This window comes from Uloborus diversus, chromosome 4 (assembly GCF_026930045.1).
Source record: "Uloborus diversus isolate 005 chromosome 4, Udiv.v.3.1, whole genome shotgun sequence".
Lineage (NCBI taxonomy): Eukaryota > Metazoa > Arthropoda > Arachnida > Araneae > Uloboridae > Uloborus > Uloborus diversus.
This window is the reverse complement of record NC_072734.1, coordinates 117,983,074-117,995,541: the sequence shown is the minus strand read 5'-3', so window position 1 is coordinate 117,995,541 and position 12,468 is coordinate 117,983,074. Positions and strand designations below refer to the sequence as shown.

Genomic DNA, 12,468 nt, shown 5'->3' with positions numbered 1-12,468 from the left:
TCGCTTAGAAGGGAACTATAGAAACCCTTCTCCGAATTCTTTTCTCCTTATGCCTATACAGATCAACCAATTTCGAAAAATTTCCGGGGGAATTTACCTGATTCCTCCTTTTCCTCGTGTCCTTCCTATATTGTCAGCATAGAAGCCTAAAGATGTGCCTTTTCAGATTTATAACCGTTAGTATCCTTCTTTGAAGGTATATAAAAAAACGTGTCAGTGTTAGTTTATTTTACGTTTCACAATTTTCTTTTTTTTAGAACTTTAAAACTTGATTTAGAAACTTAAAGGAAAATAGGAACTAGCGGTAGTTTAATGTCCTTGCTCAACTTGGAAAAGTCGAGATCCTGTACTGGTTGATTTAACTTTTTTAATTTACAAAGGTGGACCAAAATACTTTTTTGCCGACTGGGCAAAAGTCAACCAGTCCGCCCCTGCCTGGCAGCATAGTGAAAGCTACGCAGATCCTAATCACAGCATTACGACGCTGCCAGGTTATGTTCGCCCCAACTATAGTGACATGTAAAAACAACCATACACACTAATTTCAGAATGGGGTAGTCTCCGAAATTTTAAAAGTATTTTTTTCTGAAAGAGCATGCTGAAAAGCATAGAATTTAACCATTTTTTAAATAATTTGACAAAGTTTAATATTTTTTAACAATTATTTTGATCGGTGCGCAGATTGAAATTCATTTTTACGCTTCTGCACATGACATCACTAGTGATGAAATGTCATTCACAGATGCCATTAGCGTATAGGGCAAATTATCATGTCCTGGCAACGCGGTTGACAGTAAAGCGTAAACATTTGGGGCGCCAATGGAGTAGTGTGCCAAAGTACATCACTTGTGACGTCATAAAGGCCACGCCTTATTTCCAAATCGGACATTTGAAAAAAAAAAAAATAAATAAAAATAACTGCTGGGAAAATAAGTTTTTTCTGGTTCCATGTTACTTTTATTTATTCTTTATTTATTTATTTATTTTTTAAATTTTTTATTTTATTTTATTTATTTTATTTATTTTTTTTTTTGTGCTTATTCTATCAGTTTTACTGACTAAAAGTAGTACTTTTGACTGAAGGAAACAAATCCATTGCATGCTTTAAATATTGTTTTGCTTAAAATTTAAAATATTTTTAAAACTTTTATGATGAAATTCGCGTAGTGAATAGTGACAAGTGTAAACTGATTTCGCAAGAAAGACTCACGTGATAGAAGTAAACAGATTAAAAATTTGGATTCAATACATATGTAGACATTATATAAAATCACATTTTTTTCTTTAGGTAACAAACAAAAAGTTTATGTTCTCAGGTTTGTGTAATTTTTTTCTTTGTCATTGTTTTTAGTATTACCAGTGTTGTCCTTACTGCTATGATTTTTGGTGTTCATGTATTTGCTTAATTATTTCACAACTCCAGAGCTCGAATACGCTACCTTGCGGTGATCAACAAGACTGCCGAAAAAGGTAAAACGTTCCATTCCACGTGCTTTCTTTGGGGTAAATTATAGGCTTCAAACAGTTTGTGGTGTAATGTAGTTTCAGAAGAATAAAAGAGAAAGCTTCTCATAAACACGATGAAAAATTACTGTCATTCACAGAGCGTCAAAGCAAGTTATAAGTTACGGCATTTGTTTGTTTTACCTTTTTCATCCGCCATTAGACAGTGACTGCAGCGCCCCCTATAGTTTATTGGAGTTGCGAATTGAAAATTGTGTGTTGTGCAAGTTTTAGTTCTTTCATATTGGAACATTTTTGTTCATTTGAAATAAAATATTTTAAACTGAATTTTAATTTTAAAACTTACATTGCATTTCAATTTCATTTATTATTTTCTCCTCCATTGTTTTGAATAAAGTAATTTAAATGTATATTTTTTAGCTTGTTGAACAACAACCACATTACTAAAATTGAAGATGAAGCATTTCGTGGACTGGGAGAATTACGATACCTGTAAGAAAAACTTCTTCCAACTGTTTTTCATCTTCTCTTTGAAAGTCTTTGAAAGACCGTGTATTATTAAACAACATCATTTGTTGCAGCTTTTTAAATTAACACATTTCTTTAAACATTAAAAATATACATATTTCGTTAAATGGATATGTCGTTTCTCTCAAGAACATTTATTTTCTACGCCATGGTCAACTTTTGCGATGTTATTTAACATAACAAACGTCAAATTTGTTTTAAGTAGTGGACAATCCCTTGCTATTTTTATCTGCTTAGCCCGGCGATTCTAAACTACTGGTCCGGAGAGAAAAATCTAACCGGTCCTCGGAGATGTTTACACTGTCCACGTTATTAAAAAAATCATAAAAAAATAATTTATAAGCAAATTAAAATAAATAAATAAGTAAGTAAAGGAATGAAAATAATTCAAGTAAAATAAAATGTACAAATTTTGAAAAAGAGGCACCTTTATACCTCGCTTGGGGAAAAATTTCCGGGAACAGTCCCCGATTCCTTTACGTAGTCGAAGATAATCTAATTGGGTTTTAAAAGTTTTAATTTCGAAAAATGTACGGGGTGAGTGCCTCTGAACCTCCTTTCCCTCCAACATTACCAAGGATTTTCAAAAATGCATTTTAGAGAGTAAAAATTGGAGAAATTTTCGAAAACAAAACCCCCGGACCTAAACTACTATCGACCCTAGACCATTGAGTAAATAATATACTTACGGTTAGGCTCATATTGCTAATACTAAAATCTAGTACCGACTCTCTCCTAAACCAGAAGCTAAAAAACATTCTCTTTCTGTATTAAGTTGCGTTTGGAAAAAAAAAATAAGAGGGGACACAATTTCACAAACACCCCCCTAAATGTTTAACTTCGCGGCTGCCTGCCATGAGACTTTATTTATTTACTTATTTATTTCTGGGTTTACTTCAAGAATAATAATGTCGACGATGAAAAAATTCCAGATGTAAACCATATCAGGTGAAGAATAATTATTTGTATGGCAAAAAACACTCCAGACATGCTGACCATGACATAGAAAGGGGTTGATTCCATTTGGATGCGTGCCGCGCCACATATTTATGCCTCAGACATTAAGAATGAGTGTCACTTCTGTGCCAACTATCTCTTCAGAAAATTAATTTATTATTATGAAATTTAGTACACTCGTCAGATTGAATCTGCATACGGACGAAACCTTTAAGCAGGAATTAGAACTGGAGGAAGAAAGTCTAATCATTGGCTTAGGAAAAGTTGAAACAAAGATACCAAGTCACGTGGTTCAACTACGACGAATGGCGTTACGTTTTGCTTAAAACTAATGAAAGAAACCTGATTTCTTCTAATACTTTTACTTCAAATGCCATCATGTGGCTTAGGATCTTTGCTTCAAGAATAAAAGGCTCTCTTCACTTTTTATTTCTTCTTAATGGACAAAACACGCTACGTGAGCGGAGTCGGTTTGTGACGTTCAAGGAGCAATGTACTATCAGGTTTGCAAAAAAAAAAAAAAAAGAAAAGAAAGAAAGAAAAAGAAAAAAAATGTTATAAAGTAGAATTTTTAAAACTTGCTCCTTCGAACAAGAAATAAATGTGAGATTTATATTAATAACAAGTATGAACTCTTCACTAATTTATGTTACATAAAATTATAGAACTTGGTACATAAAATAGCTTGTCCTGACTGATCTATCAATGCACAGCTAAAACTATTGAGTCTAGAAAACTTAAATTTGGAGCATAAGATTATTTTATTTATACCTTATAAGCGCTCAGGGCACTCACTAAGAAATGATCTTTGGAAATTTTTCTTTTATGGGGTAAAACAGGATGGGGAACTTTGCGAACTTATTTCCTTCAAACTAAACAAAATTTACTTAAAAGGTAAATAAAATGTGTCAATGCTGTACTGTATTAGATAATTTTCTTGTTAGTAGATGACTATTGAGAAAAGGGTATTTCATTGAGAGATTTTTTTTTCATAGGTTTTTTGCAGTCGAATGAAATTTTTTTTTTAAAATTATTTATTTAAATACGCGCTCGCGCATCGACAAGTGTTCCTATTTTTAATTTGTTTTACAGTAGAAAGTTGTTAAACGTGCTGCTGAATTCTTTAAATGTTGTGTTTTTGCATGTGCGATGATTAGTTTACATACAAACTTCCTTCTTTTGATTTTGAGCACTACTACTTCAGTGTCGCTTCCGTTCCTAGGGGGAGACACTAGTTTTCGCAAAAAATAAAAATTCAGATAATTTTTTTAACATTTTTTCTGTACCTTTATGTGTTTAGACTTTTTGTGTTTGTCAACTAAAACAAAAAATTTTAATATTTATCAGACAAAGCTGGTCCTCTGACTGAGGAAGTTATATCCTCCTCGAATACAAAATCCTCGAGAACATGCTAGAGTTCAGAGTAGAACCAGGTATCAAAGTATTTGAAATTTTACGAGATAAACCAGTCTATCTTCGTAGGACGCTATGTATTAATTAAAAACCATTTTTACGCCCAATTGAGCCATTGAGCGTACGTCTATGCTAAGAAATTATCCAATCTCTTCGAATTTGGTATCGTTAAGAAAGCCTACATCAAATGTAACTCTTATAATGAATTTGTTACCTCCTTGGATACATTTGAAAGTGGAGATAGACAATCATTGATGAAGTAATAAACTTTATTTGATGAACTTTTTTGTAACATAATATATATTACATTATTGAAATATAAGAAACATTTGTAATTTTTCCTTCTGTTTTAGGTATCTTTACAAGAACAGAATTAAAACTATTGCTGGCACTGCATTTAAAGGTCTTAAAAAGGTGGAACAATTGTAAGTACGCATTCTATGGGCGACAAAATAAGGAACTGTCTTAATTCATTATTGCATAATTTCTAAAATTTACCACAACTCCTCGTACACAGATTTCCATAGTGCACGTTTTAATAGTTTGCATAGGTCGCTTTCGAATAAGACGATGACTTAATACAGGGGTGCTCGCCCCCTAAGGGCAAGGGCGTAATCCCCTCAATATCGTGAAGAACCGTCACCCCAAATGAAAAAAATGCCCCTCAAAACAACCTCTTCTAAAAATTTCAATGGCGCAGTCTGCGCCAGGTCTGCACTAGGGCAGTCTGCACGTGCCCCCCTAGGTGGGCACCCCTGATTAATACCGACTCACTGAGAATTGGCCAGAAGCGTTCTGATATCCATCGTTTAACCGGAAATATCATGGTCGAATTCAAATGAGTCAATCGACTTCCACGGGAAGGAATCTACTTCCAGAAGACTTCTTCCAGGAAGGGGCGAACCGATCCATTGGCCTGACCACCTGTACACCCTTGCGCCCTCAAACCTGCGTGCCTTCGGTTTTTCATGAATTATATTTATTTATTTCTCGAACCTGCGTGCCATTTTTTTTTGACCCCCTTAAACCTGTGCACCTTCGTCTTTTTTTTTTCCTCTTTGCGCCCTTGAACTTGTGTGCCCGCTTGCCGAACTCAGTCCGCCCCTGCTTACAGGGTCACTGCAGTTAACTGGTCGTAGTTGTAGTTCATATAGGGCCTAATTACTGAATAGGCCGATTAAGGGACGATTCATTAATTACGTAATGTCCCGAAGGGGAGGGGGGGTTGGAAAAATCTCTACATACCCTTACTTGAGGGGGGTCCAAACGCATTCTTACGTAATATTTTTCAAGCCGATATTTTATATTAGAAATTGCGCGGTCAAGTGGTTCGGCAAGGATATTTCATTTGCGTCTGGAGGATAAAAAAACTTATTAGGATGAGCTTTTTTTATTTGTTTTACAAAGAATAAATGGTGTAAAAAAAATTAAAAATCGCACTATGCATGGCATGTTTTATTTTTAATTAGTATCGCATCATATACAAAAAATAATGTCGGAGAAACATTTAGTCTAGATTCCAACTTTTTAGTAAATATTTCTTGATACAATAAGGTTTAATATAATAATAGGGAAGTTAATAACGATTCCAGTGATAAAAAATTCGTGGATTCGTTATTTTATTTTGGAAACGGAATGGAATCTTACGTAAGAATAGTAAGTGGCGGAAGGGGGTGAAAAATCTTATGTATCCTTACATGGGCGGAGGGGAGTCAAAAATTACCAAAATAATCCTTACGTAATTAATAAATGGCCCCTAAGCCGTTGCGTATGACTTCCACTATTTAAGGGCTCCCAAATGGCAAAAATTGTTTTAGTCAATGGTTAAAATTGTTTTACCCATTGGCAAAAATTGTAAAGTTTGAATACAGAGCAACCCCAAAAAATTATTTGGCTTTGACCCCCCCCCCCCCCCCCTCCTTGATATCAATCGGGCTCTGGCTTCACCATTTGAGTAATCGCAGTACGAGATTGATTGACAATGCCATGTAGCATTTGGCGAATCAAAAGGCAGTACCAAAATTTGACTCTCAAAAAGAGTATTTGCTCTCATTGGATTGAATAACCGGTCACTAAAAAAATCAGTGCCGGATCTATGATTTCTCCGAGCCGGGGCAAATCTTGAAACTGCCGTCTGTACATCGTCCTTCAAGTTTTTACATCTAGTATCAACGAAAAAAACCCAGAAATAACGTGAATTCGCCCCCTACACGAGTGACCGCCAGGGGTAAGGCATCGAGCTTACTCCCCCCCCCCCTTATCTGGCACGCCCTCCCCCTAAATGACGAGCCTGACTGGTGCCCTTAACCATCTTATTTCAAGTTTCTTATTAGAGTTCCGGACTCTAGTTCTTATATCGAGTTTCAACGACTTCCAAAATTCCCGATGTTCCCCTATAAGTACCGGATTTACTCCCAAAATTTCCCGAAATTTGTTCCCGTATCTCAAACGCTGTCTGTGTTTTTTTTTTTTTTTTTGAAATCAATAACTATACGTAGTCGAAGTCCGAATTAATGGTTAAGTTTGCATAAAGCTACTGGTCGACCGTGGTCGGCCTTAGTTTGATCACATGACAGCTAATACGTCAGCTGTTATTAACCAGTTGATCGTTCACCAACCGATGCTCTATCGAACGCTTTTGGTTAATAACGCTGTTACTTGGGCAGATAAATAACGCGCAAGGGAAAAATATTTATTTTTTATCAAAAATTTACGTGGTTCAAAGTTCTAGGGGTGCCTAGGGCACCCCCTAAATGACCGTGAAGACCCCCCATGAGAAAAATACCCCCCCCCCCCCCCTAAAAATTTCAATGCTTCTTTACCCCCGCTTAGTGGGCATCCCTGCAAAGTTCAATCCTTGCGGTAGACCGATGGATTTACGGTGAAGCTATTGGGACGACTTCGGTTAATCGCGGTCGACTGGTTGCTCTATGCGAACGTAGCCAATGGTTCGTCCACGTGAATGAGATACTTGAAGCCGGAGAACAAAGTTGGCAACAACTGAAAAATGAAACCAAAACAAACACACGTGCTGCTGATGTTAGCTTTCAGAAGCCTCAATAAACATTTGAAAGAAAGAAAGAAAGTTGTTAGCTTCCTTAGATCGATGCCCTGCCAGCAAATTATTTTTGATGACTTCTTTTCCATTTGCTATCATTTTGCTGAGAAGCGATCATTTTCATTGCTGAACTGCAATATTTAGATGTCAAGTCCAGTAACTGGAAGCTAAGTGCAGTAACATCGTTTTGAAACGTCAAACTAGTAAATTTAGTCAGTTTTATGTTACCTGCAAGAATAATAAATGTTCTTTTTATCAAGTCGCATGTACTTCCTATTTTACACTTGGTATTTTTAAAGTTCTTGGAAAATGTATGTTACTGAAAAGTACATATTTTGCATTGTTTTTAAAGATACAGAATATATTTTGCATCTCTTTTTCTTTATTTCATTTTTGTACCAGATACATTCATTTCAACAAAATTGAAAAATTTGAACCTGAGACATTTTCCGATTTGCCTGCACTGGAAAGATTGTAAGTATAAAATTTGAGACCTATTCCACTCACAATACTTATTTGAAGATATTTCATTGTAAAAATATTATTTTTCGTTTTTCAGATTTTTACATAACAATAAGCTTTCAAAAATTCCATATGGAGCTTTTAAGAAGTTGAAATCACTAAGAAGATTGTAAGTATGCTATGAGTTAATGCCTGCTTAATGCTAGGATTGGCTGATTAGTATCATTTCAAGGGTTTTTTTTTCCTCCTGAAGTGTTTATTCAGCTTCTGCATTTTTAATATAGTTTCTATTCTCCTGCTCATTTGGGTCTTCAATGTTAAATTAACACATTATGGGCTAATAAAGTTATTGCATCAAAAAAATCTAATCTCACTATATACTAGATTTCAATGATTGCTGATTGAAAACTGGTTTCAACTGAATCTGATAATGTTTCATGGGAACTAGAGGGCTGTATTTGAAATTACAATGTGCTTTCATTTTTCACATTTCTCTTTTTATTTTAAAAGCAGCTAGTGTTTTCACATGTTTTTTGGTACTTCCGAAAAAAAAAAATCACGACTTGTATTTGGAAGAAATGCAGAGTTTTCTTGATCTTTATCTTTACTAATAATAAAGCAGAAAGTCTCTCTGTCTGGAGGATGTCTGGATGTCTGTAGGATGTCTAGATGTCTGTGACGCGCATAGCGCCTAAACCGTTCGGCCGATTTTCATGAAATTTGGCACAAAGTTAGTATGTAGCATGGGGGTGTGCACCTCGAAGCGATTTTTCGAAAATTCAATGTGGTTCTTTTTTTATTCCAATTTTAAGAAAAAAACTATCATAAATTATGAAATTATCATAACGTGGAACCGTAACATGGGCACAAGCCAATTGGCGAGATACGAAATTATCATAACGTGGAACTGTAACATCGGTACAAGCCAATTGGCGAGAAAATTCACCATACATTATTTGTAAATATACAAGCGAACCAAAAGACCTTTAATTTTTATATTACGGGCGAAGCCGTGCGAGTGCCACTAGTTAATAATAAAGCTTAAAGTCTCGATGTCTGGATCTCTGTGATGCACATAGCACCTAGACCCTTCAGTCGATTTTCATGAAATTTGGCACTAAGTTAGTTTGTAGCATGGGGGTGTGCACCTCAAAGCGATTTTTCGAAAATTCAATTTTGTTCTTGGTCTATTCCAACTTTAAGAACATTTGACCCTGCAAATTATCATAACGTGGAACCGTAGCATGGGCGAGGAAATAAACATTGCCAATTGGCGAGAAATTCTTCATCCATTATTTGTAAATATACAGGTGAACCAAATGACCTTTTAATTTTCTACTATGAGCAAAGCTGTACGGGTACCACTAGTAAAGAATAAAACCAGCTGTGCAGTGCTTAACAGAAAGATGAGAGAATGTTTGAGATTCAGGCATAAATAACACTTATTGAAATAATACTGATGTTGAAATAAGGATGTACAATTAAGAGAGAGACAAAGAGTTAAAATAAAACTAAGGGAGAACATGCCCTGTATCACCATTTTGCTGCACCACTGAATTAAATACAGAATTTTGTCAAAATTAATTTTCATCCTGTTTTTTTTATCTTTTTTTTTTTCTTTCTCTTCATTTATAATATATTGATTGAAAATGGATTTCAATTTTTGTTTTTTATGTAATGAATGTAAAATAAAGTTGGTAACTATATTTTAGGAGGCTGGATTCAAATGCACTGATTTGTGATTGTGAGATGATGTGGCTTGCTGACATGTTGAAAGAAAATCATGCATCCACTCAAGCTGCAGTGACTTGTGAATACCCAAATACCATGCGTGGAAAACCGTTAGCTGCTCTGAGTTCTAATGATTTTCATTGTGGTAAGAATATATATATTTTATAACTAGGGGGGGGGGGGGGCAGTACCAGCATGGCACTGGTAGTTGTAGAAATAATTAAAGATAAGTCAACTATAAAAGTTAATAGTGTTGTCATTTGTTTCATGGCTGTTTTTTTTTTTTTTATAATTTTTTATCTGTTAATACTTGAACTAAAAGCTGTCGTGGTGATTTAATTTTTTTTTTCACTTTCCCTGCAATGTTTGAAAATCTGCTTTATATATTAATGTGTAATATCATTTGACTACTATATTTATAGTGGTAGCTCAAAATAGATTCTTGCTAACCTCTGAAATAGAAGAAAATTTTAAGTTTCATGAAAATAATATTGTAACCTATTCTTGATGACAGTCTTTTAAAAATTCATTGCTTTTGTGGTATAAATTTCTGCTATTTTATATCAGTTGATATAGAAAATGATTTGATTGTAACATTAATTTTCTTTGTCCATTGGAAAAATGTTTAAATTTTTAAGGATTTCTCAATAAATAAGAAACTAATTGCTTTGCAACTTTTGTCACACAAAAGGTATACTCCAGTTGTCATTTTTCAATCAAAGTTATATCAGCCTTGCATTTTGGGGATCGGCAACAAATTGAGGGAAACAAAAATATTTTTTGATCATTATTCATTGTAAAAACCAGAGAATAAACTAAACTTCAGAAATTGGTTTGCTTATTATGTACAATTATTTTACATACTTTTGAGACAGGAACACTGATATTCATGAAGAAGCATTTCTTTTCAAAACCACAAATTTTATTTAAAGATTTTTGGCTTTTTAATGCGCAAAGTTTGACATCGAAGCTTACCAATCTTTTAGAATATTCGACAGCATACAAGAGATGTCTAATACTAAAATTCGAAATTAAAAGGTTGAAAATTTGATAAAATATGAATATTTAAAGTAATTTTCTACTGCGCATGCACGAAAGATAGTAATTTATAGTTTTCATAATCTAAAACTCAACTAGATCCCTCAACTCATATTAAAATTCCAGTTCAATATCTTACAATCTCAGAAAGTTATTAGTGATCAAATCAGCTACGCTTCAATAATTCTTGAATAGGCGACAAATCGTGAGCGATCGTTCGCAAATTTCCTACATTTGCTTGCAATTGTTCAGTGTGGTTCATGATAAAAACATATTATTTGCGAACGATCCCTCACATATCGTCCCCCATCCAACAGTTATTCGAATTCAGCTCATTATGTTGCTGATAACTTTCTGAATTTTTAAGATATTGAACATGCACAGCAAAAGTTAATTCCTGTAAATGTCCATATTTTATCAAATTTTCAACATTTCAATTTCAAATTTCAGTTTTTTTTTCTTTTCTCGTATGCTGTTAAGTTTTCTGAAAGTTTGGTAAGCTTAGATACCATACTTTGCGCGTTATGAGCCAAAACAACTTTACACAAAAAGTATTTACACATTACAATAACTATTGAGGATAAGGCGGCAGATACTTTTTTTTTCGTTATACTGGCGGCTGAAGATAGACTGTCTTAAGCAAAGCTATTTTACTGCCTAACGAATAAATAAAAAAGTGACATATAGTACCCCCAGAAAAGAAATTCAAAAATTATTTATTACTTATTTATTAATTATTTTTGTGGTTTCAATCAGGTTTTCTTTTCTTTCTTTTTCAAGCAATCATTTTCACTACTCAAATGCAATGAAGCTTACAACAGATTAAAAAGTATTGTCACAGATGGGGGGGGGGAGATCACTACTCCCATGACCTCTCCCCCCCTTCATATTCATCACTGTTTTAATGCTCTAAAAAATGGAATTCAAAAAGACATTTGGTTTTTCTCATAGTTTCAACATTTTTTTTATTTTTTCAAACAAACATTCAAATATTACCGGGGGTTTGGGGGGTCTTGACCCTTGTATCCGCCACTGTACATAGTAAGCTAACTAACTTCTAAAATTTACAGTTTATTCTCAGCTTTTAACAATGAATGATGATCAAAAAACATTTTTGTTTTCCTCAATTTGCTGCTGATCCCCCAAACCCAACTGTGGTACAACTTTTCTTGGAAAATGGCAGCTGGAGCATACCTTTTATGTGAAAATAGTTTCAAAGCAATTAGTCTCTTATTTCTTGGGAAATCCTTAAAAATGTGAATTTTCGAAAGTGTCCCAATACTTTTGGTCATATGGTGTATCTCCTAGCGTGATTCAATGTTCCAGTTGCAAAATATTTTTTCATACTGAAATAATTACAAAGAACTGATACAGTGGACTCTCTACCTGAACACTTTAATATGAATCACCCCGATATTCTGAACCAATATTCTTACTCACCCTGATATTCTGAACACATTTTTTGATAGTAGCAAGCACACATGCATTACTTCTGTTTCCCTTTATGATGAACACCCCCATAATCTGAAGACTTTTGTTCGGTTCCATGAGTGTTCAAAATAGAGAGTCTATAGTATATTTTTCTGACTCTAATTTAATTTTTAAACTTTTCAGAAAGGCCGAAACTAACTGAAGAGCCCAACGATGTAGATGTATCTTTTGGTGGCACTGCATATTTTAGTTGCAAGGCTGATGGGGATCCCAAACCAGATATAGTGTGGTTACATAACAGGTAATTTAGAATATTTTTTGTTGAATTGCATCATGATAATTTCATTGAAAAGCTAGCATCTTGGCGTCACACATTAAAATCTGTA

At 34.3% G+C, this 12,468-nt stretch overlaps 1 protein-coding gene across 1 annotated transcript in view; it reads left to right on the top strand.

Moving 5' to 3' along the window:
* Nucleotides 1-12,468, top strand: part of LOC129219856 (peroxidasin-like) — a 150,358-nt gene that overhangs the window by 98,399 nt on the left and 39,491 nt on the right. The window contains exons 3-8 of the mRNA XM_054854166.1: nucleotides 1,885-1,956; nucleotides 4,716-4,787; nucleotides 7,823-7,894; nucleotides 7,980-8,051; nucleotides 9,595-9,758; nucleotides 12,266-12,383. Coding sequence (XP_054710141.1) covers nucleotides 1,885-1,956; nucleotides 4,716-4,787; nucleotides 7,823-7,894; nucleotides 7,980-8,051; nucleotides 9,595-9,758; nucleotides 12,266-12,383 — 570 coding nt within the window. The remainder of the gene's footprint in view (nucleotides 1-1,884; nucleotides 1,957-4,715; nucleotides 4,788-7,822; nucleotides 7,895-7,979; nucleotides 8,052-9,594; nucleotides 9,759-12,265; nucleotides 12,384-12,468) is intronic.